Raw genomic sequence first — 15,948 nt, 5'->3', positions numbered from 1 at the left:
CGCTGTGCCACCCAGGCGCCCCACAGTGAACTTTTTAATGCTGTGCTACATTAAAATCCATTCATGTATTTTACACTTTGAATGGATTTTTTAACTGAGCTTAGTTGTATAACATCATGTATTGGTCATTGGAAACATACTCATACATTAAGTTATGTGGACCTTCCAAATGTTGACACATTTTATTATACAGTATCAGAAATTCACATTCACTAATATCACCACTGATCTCATTAGAGAAGTCTTTGAGTATTGGGAAACTGCCACACTTACGGTGGCAGATCGAGTTTTCCAAAATTTTATATTTTTGCTTGAAAGCTTAACTTTTGTCACTGGCTGCCGCAGGATTTCTCAGCCTCAACACTGTTGTTGTTTGGGGCCAGAAAACTCCTTGTCATGAGGGGCTGCCTATACACGTAGGATGTTAACCAGTATCTCTGACCTCTAACTAGTAGCATCCCCCCAAGACCCCCAGTTCTGAGAACCAAAAATGTCTGTAGACATTGCCAGATGTCACTTGCTGGGTCAAAAGAGCTCCATTTGGGAACCACTGGGCTACTAACAGTGTCAGTTGTTTTCTGCCGTGGGGCAGGTACACTGTTCATTTTGAGAAAATAATCTACCAAATACTCAAGTTTGAATAACCATAGTTTGTCTCTCAGTCCCTTCAATATAGGGCTTCTTATGGCTTCTAAGTAATAGTAACTGCACCTATAATTCTCATCACTCACATTTTCTAGATATTATAAATACTTTGGCTTTGAACTGCCCTATAGATTATTAAACATTTTTTATTAACTGTTGTTTTGTTAGCAGAACACCAAAGGGGGGTCATATTTCTAGAAAGTGTAAATCGTTACATGCTCTAAATAACAATCTAAAGGAGAATCAGTTTGTGTTTGTTAAGAAGTACTCATTGGTCCCAGGGATTATAATTCCTGCCCCAGATTGTATTCTTTTTATTTCTTGCTCTAAATTAACTAGACTTACAGCTATAAGTATTTTAGTGAGTTTAGAATATTCTACCTAAAAATATGTATTAGTTTATGAAAGGTAGTAATGAGATTAGAAGAAATCCATACTCAGTGCTGCCTGATTCTGTCATTAACTTACAAAATACTGCCTCCACACTTCTTAGCAATTCACAGTCCCCTGACCCTGGTTTGTTTATGGAACATGAATTTTACAGTTCTGTCTCACAAAGGCATGTGAAAAAATTCTTGTCTGCATAGCTAGTATTTTATATGTAAAAAGCAAAGCATCGCAGGAAAGCAGTATAATTCTTTACAGTTCATATTTATTTGAAAGCTTCATATAGACCAGTATTCTCGATCTCAGTAAAAGGTGCACAACCCAGAGTCAGCCTTGACTTGTCTTCTTCCCAGGTTTCTGATGGGACCATAGGTGTTTCCTTTCATCAAAAGAGAGAAAACAGCAGAGTCAGTTATCATGGAGTTGAAGAAAGAGAGGATGAATTCAAAGTGGATATTATTTTTTAATCATGTGTAAATAAGTGGAGGTATCCACTAGAAATTGTATTTGTATCTCAAGAAATAGTTCTGAACTAAATTATGGATTTGGGAGTCATCAACATCAGGTGGGAGTTGAAACAGGGGATTGAATGCAATTGCACTTGGAAGACCTAGAATATGGAAAGAAGACCAAATGAAAAAGGAAGAAGAAAAAGAAGGGGAGCCAATGTGTAGCTCTGGGGCGTACTAGCATTTCAGGAGTAAGCAGAGAAAGAGGGGCATGGCAAGGAAGCCTGAGGTCAGAGAATCAGAAGGCAAACCCGATGAGTCCAAATAGATGGGAAAATAATTTCAATTGCAAAGGAGTTAGCGAATTGAGGATTTAAAACTGTCCCTTAGATTTGTCACTGGGGAGGTCATTAGGGATGATTTAGAAAGTAATGTAAGTAGAATCCAGAGGGTCGAGGAATAACTGAGAAATGAAGTTAAGACCCAGAGAAAAGACCACTCTCAAGATAGAAGTTTGGCTTTAGAAGGAGCAAAAAACATCAGGAAATGTTTCTTTAAGATGATAGACACTTGGGCATATTATATATCTAAAGAGATCAGGGGTGATGGCTGATACAAGAGACTAGAGAAAAATTGATGGAGCAGGGTCTCAGAAGGGGGGAGGATGGTATTCAAAGATAGGAGAAGGAAATACGTCTTTAAAGATGAGGGCAGCAGGGGGCTACAGATACAGGTAAGCTTTTGTCTAAGCAGGAAGTCCAGGGAGCTTTCTCGAAGCTTCGGTTTTCTGCATAAAGTGTGAAGCAAGTTCCTTTGCAGAAAAGGATTTGCATCTAAATATAATTGCCTCACTATCAAGCATCACAAATTTTGATTACTTTTTTTAAACTTCAGTTTTAGGAATTAAATATCTAAACTAATAATCTAAGTAGTCTAAAGAACATTTCGATATTTCATGCTTTTAAAAATATCTGTATCTTGCTCACAATGAGTTGTTCTTTCTAAACATAGATGATTTTTAAGTGAAAAAACTGGTCATAATTTTTTGTTTCTGTGGTGTACTGAACTGGGTTTTGTGGGAGAGGAAGAGAGTCTGGAGTGTTTTTATTTGTTTTTGCCTTGTATTTGGAGGACTTCAAATTTTAGAAGAGAAAAATATTTACTTATAGAAAATCCTATTTCTGAAATATGACCAAAATGTGTAGGAGAAGGCTAATAGAAGGTGGCACATCAGCAGGAGACTGTTGGTGACCGTGCATCTGTGCGACAGTCTTCAGTGTTCTGGGTACAGAAGCCCCAGTGCTGATGTCGCTGTCGGGGAGCCCGTGCAGCAGCTCTTGATTAAAATCTTAGTGGACTGAGTCATCAAGGTGTGTGTGGTAAAGATGGTATTGAGTTGCCTTCATCTGGCTTCTCTCACTAGGAACTACTTGGTTTACTTTATTCAGCAAGTATTTATGTAGAAATGGGAGAGTTTCGGTTATGCTAAGCTCTGGCACATTCGTGTATGTTCACCAGTGTTTGATTTTTCATGGTCTGTTATTTTCTCCATGTCTTCCTTACTCCTGGCCATGTTCGGATTGTTCTTTTAGTTGATAGGGACAAAATTCCTTCCCCAAATGATAAAGGAAGCAAAACCCAATCTATTTTTCTACTTTTATATTGTCTAATAAAATATTTGTTAGGTGAATTAAAGTAGATGCTAAACTTCTAAAAGAAGCCCAAATAATTTAAATAAGATTATTTTTTTAAAAGATTTTATTTACTTGAAAGAGGGTCAGAAGGAGAGGGAGTGGGAGAAGCAGACTCCCCGCCGAGCATGGAATGCGAGGGACACAGGGCTCCACATGGGGCTCCATCCCAGAACCCTGAGATCATTACCGGAGCTGGAGTCAGTGGCTTAACCTACTGAGCCACCTGGGCGCCCCTAAGTAAGATGATTTTTATCATACTTAAAAGCCTAAAAGTGAGAGGTCCAGACTCTTAGAGCAACTTTGCTTCACGCTGTTACTCAGGGACCTAATTTCCTTCCATATTCTTATTCTGCTGTTCTTTAGGAAGTTGTCCTTAGGTGGTTGGTTGAATTTAGGTCACAACTACTTCTGCCTTCTGGCCTGAACTTAGTCACGTGGCTGTACCTAACTGCAAGAGACTCTGGAAGAATGGAAGAGTGAATTTTGTACACTGCCAGAGTGGGCTAGCAGATTTAAAACTACTGGCCAGAAGTAGACTTGAAGGTTAGCTACACATTGTTTTATTTGAAATACTAAAATACTCCAGGAACACAGGAATTAGGAGCTGGCTAACTTGAGAATTTAATGCATGCTTAGTCATTAATCAGTTTTTATTCCAGTAGTGGATATTTAAATTCCCAAAGTTGACCAACTGTATGGAAATTTTTAATACTGCAGCATTTTAATATCCTAGTTTCTTATATTTAAGCAAAAGCTTTTCGGTGTCTTTGACTCTTACACAAAGTGGTAGCAGAGATCGTGCATTCACCCACAGTCACCGTACTAATTCATTTATTTTCTGTCGGGACTCTAATCAGATAGAGGCGTAAGGAAGCAGAGCACTTCTGAGCTTCAGAGGCACCTCGCTATGATCTGGGATCATTCTTAAATTGGATAGGCATGGAATCAGAAACCTTCCAGTATATCATCACTCAGGTCACTGAGCCAAAGGTTTCTTAGAAATTGGAACATGGTAGAGATAGATACATACATCGGTTGTTTTATTTTTATGAGCTACAAGTTGGCGTAAATGATAATAAAACTTATTTTTAGAGAGTGACTTAGGCCAGCACATCGAAGTCAGACCATCTCGTAAAATTCAGAAATAATGTCATGGCCACTGAAACGGGGTTTATTGAGTCTTAAGAGTAAACTGAGGTGTTTTCACTTTACGTGTGTGTGTGTGTGTGTGTGTAGAATTTGTGTATGTGTATCTAGCTGCAGAGAGAGCCTAAGAGAATTTGAGAGAACTCTAAGGCTGTCAAAATGCTTCCTGAAAAAATGTTCCTGCCCCTCTCTTCTTCATCTTCGCTGGAACTGTGCCTTTACTTAAATTCCTGTAAATCCCTGAAATGCAGCCTTCCCAGTTACTTTCAACTACCGATCGTGCAGACAGTTTGTATGGCAATAGATTGTGTGCTGTGGAGGACACAAACGCACACTGCACGATCCCTCAAAGAAGCTTGCATTGCAGCTGAGAGAGAACATAATACACATTTTTTAAAAAATGTACATGAAGCACGTTCTTCAGATAAAAATGTACATACAGATATACATGCCTGGGTCCTAAGAGCTGGCTATTACAGGGCAGTATACAATTAATTTATACGAATCCAAAGAAGAAGTAACTTTGGGCAGGAGTCATTGGAAAGATAGTCTTCATGTAAATAAGACTGGTAGAAGGAAGGTACTTTTAGAGGAAGAAAATGTAATCAGCAAAGGTATATAGATTTAAGGTACATACCACATGCTTGAGAAACTTATACAACAGGCTAATCTGATAAACATGGAAGTTGCACATAGAGATAAGGCTAGCCTAGGGTTTTGAGGTCAGAGTATGAAGCATTTCTTAAAGCCAGGATAAAAAGTTTGAATTCTTTTTCTTGAGACATTGGAAACCATTGATGGTTTCTGAGTAGAGGATGTTAGAAGTGACTCCTTAGACGAATCTGGTAACTGTACAGAGCGGGTTGAAGGAATTGAAGGAAGGAGGGAAGGGAGCCCATTAGAAAGTGATTATAAGAATGGAGACATGGCGTTGTGGGACCCTGATAGAAGCGAGATTGACAAAAGAAAAGATGGATTGGAAAGACATTACCTCAACGATGTTAGGTGAGGGAGAAGAAAAATTCGGAAATGTTCTGAGATCTTCAGTTTGAATTACACGGGCAATGTAATCCTTTTGCCAGAAGTATTGAGCATGAGGTAATATTGGAAATTCAAACGAAAATGCACACTAGGTATTGGAAGATGAGAAGCGATGGATCTGGAGGTCCAGATTTAAAAGTCTTTTGCCTAGAAATTATAAATGAAGCCAAGGAGGTTGGAAGTGTGAAAAAGCTAAGGAAGGGAGCAGGCAAAGAGAAGATCACGGAGATGAATTTCCATACCTGGTGGAAGGACCAAACATGCTTCAAAGAAGATAATGATAGTACATTCAGAAAGGCCCAGAGAACCAACAAAGCCAGAAAGGGGAGTGTCCAAAGAAATAGACAAGGATCCATTAGGGGCAGAGAGACCAAGAGATTTTCAGAAAGGAGAGAGTGGTCAAATGCTGTGAAGGTCAAGGAGAACAAGAACCAACAAAACATTGTATTTGACTCTTGGGGAGTTGGGGTGGGGAGAGAGACAGGCACAGACATAGACAAATTCCCTTTATCGAATGCCTACAGTGGATAGTCACTGTGGTAGATTCTCTTACATCCATGATTTTATTTCTTCCTCAAAATAAGATCATGTCCTCCTTTTTTAGGTAAGGAAACAAACACAAAAACAAAACAAAAGGAAAAAAATTTTTCTGGATTCAGGATTCAAACCCAAGTCATAGACGTTTTTGCTATATCATGGAGAAGGTCATCTGTAAAAGGAATGGGTAACTTATGGGCTGTGGTCTGCTGTTGTCTGTTGAATGTTGCCAGAGTAAAGAGAATCATTCCACTCTAGCTCCGCCCAACACCAGGTGTAAGGATTTTTTGGCTCCATTCTCATAGATTTTTGGTTGAAACGGCCCTTTGAATCTATCTAATTGTATAGATTAGAAACTGAGGTTTGGAGTCCTTAGAGACTTACTTAAAATAAGGTCAAACCTGGTTCCAGAAACTCAAGAGCCTTGACTCAGCTCTCATGCTCTTTCTATTCTTTCACACTTTCTCTTCTCAGAAATAATAGGTGGCATTTGTAGATGTCTTACCACGACAACCAGAGCTCCCAAGTTTGTTCTCTGGGATCTCAGTATCATATCGAATAGATAGTGCCTACTGTTAAAATGCCTGTGACAGACAATAAGTACTCAAGGAAGTGAAGCGGATTAATTTTAGATTCATAACCTGTCAGTCTCTTTCCCTTTTAAATAATTCAGTCAGGTGCCTTGGACAGGAGGGCACACAAGTCATCAGTATCTGAGGTCATTTCTGCTTTGTACAATGAGTTGTTTGTTTTATCGAGGAAAGGAGAGAAGACTTAAGTGTAGTCCTCCTTTATATTCTTTTCAAATAATTATTTCACATAGAGTATCTTTAGCCTTGTTTTTATTTAATTTCCTTTGGAAGGGGGCTAGAAAGTACAAAGACACAAATTCAACATAAACCAGTACTTACTCTCAAGGACAAATTATTATCTGAGTGGGGGAGGGTTTAATTCGTACAGGAAAAAACAAAACAACTCCTGTATACATCGGCATTAAACAAAGACGGGAGAAAAATCTGTTTAACTTTCTTTAATATCTCAAGTATGTTTTCCTAACCTGCCTATCTTTTTAATTTGCTAGCTCATCGCACCTGCTGCTGCCTGTGTGTTTAATAACTTACCTGTTAAGGTATTTGATAGGTGAGACCTGCGTTTATGGCTCACACCTGCTGCTTTGTGTCTGTTCCAGACCTTTGATGAATGTGTAGCCGAGGGCGGCTCAGACTGTGCTCCGGAGAAGCTCTGGCTTCAAATCCCATTCTTCTGTGGCCACAGCTCGGAATGCTGGTAGGGACACAAAGCTTAAATTGATAATCTTCTTTATAATCTGTTTCATAAGTGTGAACCTACTAGTCAAGGGCTAGGTATAGGGAAATTAATGAAAGACCAGACTAAAAATAATATATAATTAAGTAATATCTAGTTTTATAGTTACATTTAAGTGCATTGAAAAGATTCTTCATACATCATATCCTTGCAATGTTTTCTCAGATGCTGGTTTTTAATTTTGGGGGTTTTTTTGTTGTTGTTGTTTTTTGTTTTTTTATTTTATTTGAGAGAGTGAGCGAGAGCACAAGCAAGGGGGAGGGGCAGAGGCAGAGGAAAAGGCAGGCACTTAACCAACTGAGCCACCCAGGAGCCCCATAATTTTTTGGTTTTGGTGTTAACAGGTTTTGCTGTATTCCAGCAGAGCTCTTAAATAGAGGCCAGGAATCATTTCATAAACCTCATTTTCTCCTAAGCTTATCGTTTTAGCCATTCATTTTAGATCAAGAACAGGCTTAGTGAGTAAATTATTCACCTGGTTTTACTGTTAACTGATTTTTTTTACTTTGAGAGAAGCCAAGGTTATGATTGCAGTTTAGTCTGTTAATAAATGTGAGGTGGAAAATAAAGATATTTTATCTTCAGTAAAGAGTTATTTCCTCAGAATGTGCGGAGTTTTCAGTTTTTAAAAAGGTACATTTTTATACGTATTTAGTCTAATTGTTTTAATAGGAAAAGTAGAAACAGGAACACATTCAAAGTTCGCGTCTTCCTAAAAAAATGATGAGAAATGCAAGGAACGCCTTCATTCTTTTTCTCATTGTGTGAGACATGTTGTTGGATCACTGTGAACCTTAAGGGTCCTACTCAGTAGATTATAACAAAGCATAATAACAGCATAAGAACTAGAAGCTTAGGAAGAACATCTCGATTTTTAATCATATCCTTAGAACAGGGATTGGCAAATTACAACCTGCAGACCAAACCTGGCCCATCACCTGTTTTTATAAATAACGTGTTTTTTTTTTAAAGATTTTATTTATTTATTTGACAGAGATAGAGACAGCCAGCGAGAGAGGGAACACAAGCAGGGGGAGTGGGAGAGGAAGAAGCAGGCTCATAGCGGAGGAGCCTGATGTGGGGCTCGATCCCATAACGCCGGGATCACGCCCTGAGCCGAAGGCAGGCGCTTAACTGCTGTGCCACCCAGGCGCCCTATAAATAAAGTTTTATTGGAACACAGCCATCTCCATTTATTTACTTACTGTCTATGACTGTTTTCATGCTGCAAGAGCAAAGTTAAGTATTTGTAACCAAGAACATATGGCCTGCAAAGCCCAAGATATTTACTCCCTGGCACTTTACAGAAGAAGTTTGCCAACCCCTGCCTTAGAACAATAAAAGGGTATTGCTCTTTTGAGCTTTAGTGAGGAGATTTTAATTGAACTTCAGTATGTTTCATAGATTTGTAGAACTGGGAGGGAACTTCGACATCAAGTGATTTACCCTCCTCCCCACTGAAGACATTAATAAAAGGGTATTAATGCTTTGGATGGACGCGTGTTTATTTTCTCCATAATATACAGTGTCAGAGCCATCAAAACCTGGCAGATTTCACAGCCAGGTTTTTAATTCCTTTTCTTTGGTTTTAGGAATGTGGGAAGCAGGTGGGCTATGGATCAAGCCAAGTATAACCTAATTAATGAATACTTTCTGGTGGGAGTTACTGAAGAGCTTGAAGATTTTATCATGTTGCTGGAGGCAGCTTTGCCCCGGTTCTTCAGGGGCGCTACAGAACTCTACCGTACAGGTATATAAAGGACGGGTTTCTTTTTAAAGCTGTCCTTAACTTTATTTGCAACTTGAAAAATATGTGTGATTTGAGTAAAGCACAAGAAATAACTCCAGAAAGGCGGGTGTATTGCTTGTTTCCTCTTACATTTTCATTACAAAAACAGGGCCTGGCACACAGCTGGTGTTCGTTCAGTATTTTTTGAGCACATAAACATGCATTAGATGATAATTAGAAGGCATTGTAGGGATAGTGGAAAGATACGATCTGCAGAACCAGCCTTCGTTAGAAATGTGTAATATTAACTATGCCAGACACCAAACACTATGACCGTATTGCACCTGAGACCTGCCTAATGCTGTTTAGAGTAGGGGTGGGATGGTGAGACTGAGTCCCAGCCGTGATAATCAGCGTGTGCCGTGTCTGTCATGGTCAAGTGTGCTTCAGCAGCCTGGACCGTATGACATTGAAAAGCTGAGAGTGACGGGGCTCTGGTCCAATCTAATGCGGAGTTTCCCCCTGTTCTTCGGTAAGATACAACATTGCGACTCTTCCTAGAGTACGCATGTGCCCTAGCTTCTCACAGGTAGAGAATGTGGGTTATGGTAAATTTGTATTAAGTTTGCAAATAGATATTTTATCATGTTTAAAAAATAAACTAGTCAGAGCACCAAGCATTTGAGATTAGAACAGCATGTAAGGCGACAGCCTACACTTTACCGAGTGCTGATCCATACTTTCCTATTTGACATCTCATTAAGTCTTTAACAGATTAAGGATTTACATTATAAAGGAATAAATGACAGTTCTAGTATGATTAGGGCACAAGCTATGCCTGAATGATACAGTGTTGTGAATGCACAAGTTAGGTTACCGTCCTTCAACGTGCCGCATTAACTTAAGCCATCTCTCCACGTAAGAAGCATAGCTCTTTTGTGTGTTCTCAGAATTATTCACCTTTTCTTTTTCTCCTTCGTAAGTAGGAAAGAAATCTCATCTTAGGAAAACCACGGAGAAGAAACTCCCCACTAAACAAACCATTGCAAAGCTGCAGCAGTCTGACATTTGGAAAATGGAGAATGAGTTCTATGAATTTGCTCTGGAGCAGTTCCAGTTCATCAGAGCCCATGCCGTACGGGAAAAAGACGGAGACCTCTACATCCTCGCACAGAACTTTTTCTATGAAAAGATTTACCCGAAATCGAACTGAGTACAGGTGTGACTGTTAGGTTCTTGAACTAAAACTTTGACCCTGTCTTCACCTTAGTTCTCGGCCCCACAAGTCGGGCTGCTGGTCGGTGTGAAAGGCAGTGTGTCTCGAGCCAAGTTAGGGAACAGTAACACCGAGGAAGTAGATGCTGGCTGGTAAGTTTCAGTGGCCTGAGAGGCTTCAGTTTCAGCCTTTTCTTCTTTTTCTTTTTTTTTTTTTTTTTTCCCTCTTTTCCTGGTTAAATTTTGGTGGGAGTTATAGCCTCCTGCCTGGAAAAAGCCTACATCTCACCTACAATAAACACATAGCGGGTCTAATTGGAGGCTAAATACAAACACAAGTTCTGATACTGTCTTTTTGATAAAGCATTTTTTTTCCAGCTGACCACGAATGAAGAGGAATCCATTTGCTAGCCCCGCCTTCACCTGGAGGTTTATACACCTCTACTGAGTAGTGTTAGCTGTTGGGCGGTGTGTGCTTTGTTTTTGTGAATCATGTCTCATGAAATTTATTGGAATGTTTGATCCTGTTTGCTAAGAATGTTTCTGCTATAGTTGGAATTGCCCACATTTATGTAGGTCGTTTTAATATTCTTTAAAAAAAACTGATCATTAGTGTTAAAAACCAGTTTTAAAAGAGTGAGCAGTATTTCTCATTCCTGTCTCCCCAGTATCTAAGATTGGGGAGACACTTCAAAGAATGTTGATGTTGTCTGGAGTTTTAGTTAAGGCTTCCACACATTAATATCAAAAAAATAAGTTTAGTATTTGTTCCTCCATGGTTATCTGTAGAGCGGTACACTGACATTGGTGATTCCATATTATAACTCCATTAGTGGGCTGTGGTGTGGGTAGGATTTTCCTACTTCTTCTGTACTTTTACTTGTAGACTATTTTTACTAAGGTGCTTTATAATGTGTTTTAAAGCATTGCATTTACAAAAAAAAGAAAGGAAAATGCTGTAAATATTGCATATTTTATGTATTTGGACCAAAAGGTTATAAGTAATTAGGTAAAAGTGGTTTTGCACCAGTTTTATTATGTCAAGTAAAATCATCAGACCTCCTGTTCTTGTAGTTCTCAAGTAACTTTACTGTTAATACATCACTGAAATGAACTTCGGTAACCTTTCAATTTTGATACACAGAACATTGTTCATAATTGGGGGCAGTAATTAGAGTGGAAAGAGTACTGGCCAAGGAGTCAGAAAATCTGATTTCTGGCTCTGCCACTCATCAGCTGTGTGATCTTGGGCAAGTCACTTAACCTCTCTTTGCCTCAATTTCCTCGTCTTGAAATGAGACTAATACCTGCTGTACCTACCTCACAGGGGTGTTGTGAGGAATAAACGAGACGGCACGTGAAAGCACTTTGGAAACTGTTAACGCGCTGTGGAGACATAAGGGGTGATGGAAACATCTTTCACGTACAGTTCCGTACCTTTCATTTTTTAACAAAGGGAAAAGTCCACTTCTAAGCTGGTTGAAAAAAAAGGTTAATCTTGATATAAATTTGTGTTTGATAAATATCTTCTCTGTTTTATCTTCCCTGTTTCAACAACTATGGAAATAGGAAACACCTGTGAACTCTTAAAGATTCATGAACCGCTGCTCGAGTTCAGGAAGTTCCCTGTGTGAGACAGACTCGTTAGCCGGCTCGGGGCAGGGGAAAATGTGCTCTTCAAATTTGGGAGATTTGTCTGTTGTTATTTTACGTTACCATTCAGAAATGGTAGCTATTTTGTACCTCTGATTGTTAAGGTATATTTTGTAGAGTTTAATTTCCCTGTACCATCTTACCCTTCTTAGAGTACCAGACAGAGAGAATTTTAGGAACATTTTCTAAAAGAATAATCTTTACTATGTTTGGTTTAAATAAATACTATTCCTGAACAAGCCCTCACCAAACTAGGTAAATAAACATTTTAGGCGGGCTGCTTTAAAGGTTATTAATTGTATGGGAAGTGAGGAGGGTGCACGATTTATCAAAAAAAAAAAAAAATTTTTTTTAAAGAAAAGCTGAAGGAAGTTGGCAGAAAGAATCATTTAATAATACCCCCCCCCCCAGTAATAGGAAAACATCAAGGAACATCGACAGGCATACTTTCCTTATTTGGCTTGCTTTCTTTTTCGTGTATTTATTAACTTTTACAGATATTTATTGAAAATCTACACAAATGATTCCCTTGCCCAAAAGGAAAGCAGCACCTCAAGGGCAGGGTGTTTGACATGTAATCTGCTAAGGACACCCCAGTATGCAGGGTGTTCTTGGAGGACATGCTGAAATCTTGAGGTGCATTAACTCTTAGGAAACTAGGGTAGCACATGGTGCCCTACGTCATGGGTTCAGTAGACTCTTCCTACAAAGGTCCAGAGGGTAACTGTTTCAGGCTTTGCAGTCTCTACAGGCTCTGTCAAAACTACTCGGCTCTGTCAGTTGAACACAAAAGCAGCTACAGACAACACATACATGAGTGAGCATGGCTGTGTTCCAGTAATACTTTATTACCAAGACAGGTGACATGCCAGATAGGGACCATGGGCTGCAGTTTACCAACCCCGTAATAGATCATTATTTATGGAGAAATCATTTTTTAAATCTGTATTCTAGTGACCTAAAAGAGTTTATATACTTCCAAAAGCTCCTAACTTATATCCAAAGAGTAGCTTTCTTATTCAGGCGGTCTCTCCCACAGATTCATGAACTTTTATGACTTAGATTGCTTCCAAGTGGGCATGTGTTCTTTCCCAGGTTAACAGTTCAGAAGAGAGGTATGTATTCTGTCCTCTTGTAAGATGGGTTAGGGAGTATCCTTCCTGGAGACAGAAAGGGTTAGATTGAATTCTGTCTGGTCCAGTACAGTCCTGGGAGTCTGACGAGTGCAGAGTCCTCGTAATACCTACCTTTATAATAAAAAAAAATAGAACCACTGAGACAATAATGTATTTTTTAAAAGTGGCAAATGTGGTTTTCTTTTTTCAGCCTTTGTGCTTTTTCAGTATTTTGACCATAGGGAATTTTTTTTTTTATAATACAAAAGCGAATTAACCACTCTGAATTTTAAAAGATGATGTTATGTGTGTATGTGTGTGTATATATATATATATACATGTTTATTTCCTAAAAGAGGAAAAAGTACTTTTTTTGTTCAACTTGTATCAACTCCTGTTTTCTAATTGCTGTGAAATGGCAACTGTTGATAAATTATTGTGACTGTTTTAAAATGTAATGGGGAGGATATATTTTGATTTTACGGAGCTTTAATCTGTAAAGTATCACTCAAATATATCGGATAGCAACACTTAAAGTATTGCATGGGGATTACTTTTCTATCATCCATACCCATTTGTGAAACTTTGAACATATTGGGTGCTTCTGAATTCTTGATGATTGGGTTTAGATTATTGAAAATCGGAGAACTTAAACTTACTGACTTTTAAACTTTAAATTTTATTTTCTATTCTTAAAATTCCATTAATGCCTATAATTTGAAATCTGTTGTTGCTCTTTCTCAATATTATGTCCCATTGGAAATTCCTAAAATTGTTAGTGCCACCAGTGATTTACAAACAGTATTTTGATATTGCAGATGATTTGCTCATTGTGTTTGCATAGTTAGAAAGAAAATAGTTTGTAGACAATTATTCTCTTTTTCTAATAAAATGAAATAAAAATTCTTAAAAGCACTAGAGAATTTAACTAAAGGCTGGTTCCCAAGTGCATAGCTGGTATTTTAATTTATATTCCAATTCCACATAGAGAACATCTGTGTAAGCCCTCTATCTGGCTTTTCCCATTGATCATTCTCCAAACACACCTATGGTCCTAGAAGCCTTTATTAGGAGAAGTACCATGCTGTACGGTACTGTAACCTTTTGTGAAGTTTGTCTGTAAGAGGCCCAGGTGCTTCTACTTTATGATTTGAAAATTTGCCTCTTCATAAATTAGTGCCATTTACTTTGAGAGGAAGCAGGGCAATCGCTGTGAAATTTCTGCATCCATTTACCCTATGCAGAATTGCTGTACCATGCCAACTAAACTGCTGCTCAGGCAGCCTTTTGAGGGAAAAGCATCCCTGTTTCAAATGCACTGCCAATTCAGCTCCTCTGGAGTGGAGCTTACTTTCCGATTTCCTGCAGTGGGAATTTTAGAGATTGAAATGGGCGATCAGTTAGTCAGATTTATCCTATAATTTAAGTTCACGCAGCTTTGTGACCTTTGCAGTACTATTTATGGAAGGACCCTGATGGCGATGATCTCTTGCAAACACATTACTGGTGAGCCTATGATTTCGACCCACTGGTGCTGTCTATCTGGTTTTTGGACAGCTCCCCAGCTTTCTGTTGACAGCCAGGTGTGTGAGCACCTCTAAAGCAGTGTTGAATGTAAGTTTGAGAAACATGGGTTGTCTATTTTGACTTTTATTTTATGAATACTACAAACAGCTAAACAGTGCCTTGTTCCCCCTCACAATCCATGTTGGAAGATGCTCACTCCTTCCTCTGTCTCGGCTCTCCCCTCCTTTTCTCTCCTCCCCCATTCAGTTGATTCATTTATGCAATACTGTTTCCAACTTGAAACCATTTTGTCACATCTGTTGGAGAGATAATCACTCCTTTTCCTTAACATTCTGCCAGCTTTCTGTTGTCGAAGTGTTTCAGTTGATTACCTGATGCAAAAGCTATAAAATAAACACTCAGTGGGAAGGGGAGAAATGGTTTGGTGTCCTGTTTTAATATTTTCTTCCGTAGCCTTGACACTGATGGACACTTTCCAAGCGGACTCGGTGTTGAATGGCTCAGCTGTCACCGCCACCAGAAACGTATGCAGCATCGTTGGTCCGTAATGATTTTCTGGCTTATTTGTGACATGCAGACAGACTGACATGCCCCTGCCGCTTTTTGCTTGGTACTTCATCGTTAGTATTGAAATTTCAGATGGAAAATTTACAAGGTATACTTGGGATATACACTTTAATTAGAAGAATAAAGGAAATAAGAGGACTATCAACTTAGAATAAAAAGGAAATGGGGGCGTAGTTAACCTGATTAACACTTACTACGCAGTGCAGACATGCCCATGATGTTTTAACAGAATACACATTTTTAATAGTTGTTTTTTCATCCTTAACAGAGAAACTCCCGATTGCATAGATTGCCACTTCCCAGCCACTGGCTCACTGTTCTGAGCAAGTAATTGGTTCTTTTTATATTCTGTAGTATTGTGGTGAGTAACATACCAGTTCAGTGATGAACTTTCTTAACAGGGGATTTGGTCTGTACCCACACAGCATGGATTGAGAGTCAGAAGGGCCTGCTTTTGGCAGTGTGACTTTAGTAAATGGAGAGAGCAGTGTTATGAAGGTTGGACATCATGGATACAAAGTGCTGGCCTGGGGCAGACTAATGACTAATAGCTTTTCTACGCTCTGTTAGAATATTGTTGGGAAGCTGGCCTGCCCTTCTGACCCTGCAGAGCGCTAGTTATGTCCCTTTGTAGAAGATCTTTCTATAAATACTTTCAAATACCACTGAATTTTACTTCTTACCAACAAGTTATTATTGTAATGCCTCCTTGTGTGCCAATAACATAGATATTCTTGGTTCTGATACCTGCTCTTGTCTCCATCTACAGATTTCCTCTGAGAAAAGTGGGAGGTGGGAGGTGCTACTTGTGCTAAAGGAGACCAGCTTGCATATTCCAGAAGTGGCTGTGTCCACACACTCTGAACAGTGTGCGCTGCCGAGAAGTACTTGTATAAAGCTCAGGATACCTGGACTAC

At 39.0% G+C, this 15,948-nt stretch overlaps 1 protein-coding gene across 2 annotated transcripts in view; it reads left to right on the top strand.

Moving 5' to 3' along the window:
* HS2ST1 (heparan sulfate 2-O-sulfotransferase 1) overlaps positions 1 to 12,231 on the top strand; it is a 164,726-nt gene extending 152,495 nt beyond the window's left edge. The window contains exons 5-7 of one of the 2 annotated variants that reach the window (XM_008690634.2): positions 7,089 to 7,186; positions 8,818 to 8,975; positions 9,938 to 12,231. In XM_008690634.2, the coding sequence (XP_008688856.2) occupies positions 7,089 to 7,186; positions 8,818 to 8,975; positions 9,938 to 10,167 (486 nt within the window). In that variant the 3' untranslated portion in view covers positions 10,168 to 12,231. The remainder of the gene's footprint in view (positions 1 to 7,088; positions 7,187 to 8,817; positions 8,976 to 9,937) is intronic. The other variant, XM_040627078.1, reaches the window with a different exon arrangement.
* The last annotated feature ends 3,717 nt before the right edge of the window (positions 12,232 to 15,948 follow it).

The sequence above is a fragment of the Ursus maritimus genome, unplaced genomic scaffold (assembly GCF_017311325.1).
Source record: "Ursus maritimus isolate PB19 unplaced genomic scaffold, ASM1731132v1 scaffold_12, whole genome shotgun sequence".
NCBI classification, from domain to species: domain Eukaryota; kingdom Metazoa; phylum Chordata; class Mammalia; order Carnivora; family Ursidae; genus Ursus; species Ursus maritimus.
The sequence above is the reverse complement of the archived record's forward strand: the minus strand, read 5'-3'. Positions and strand labels throughout refer to the sequence as shown.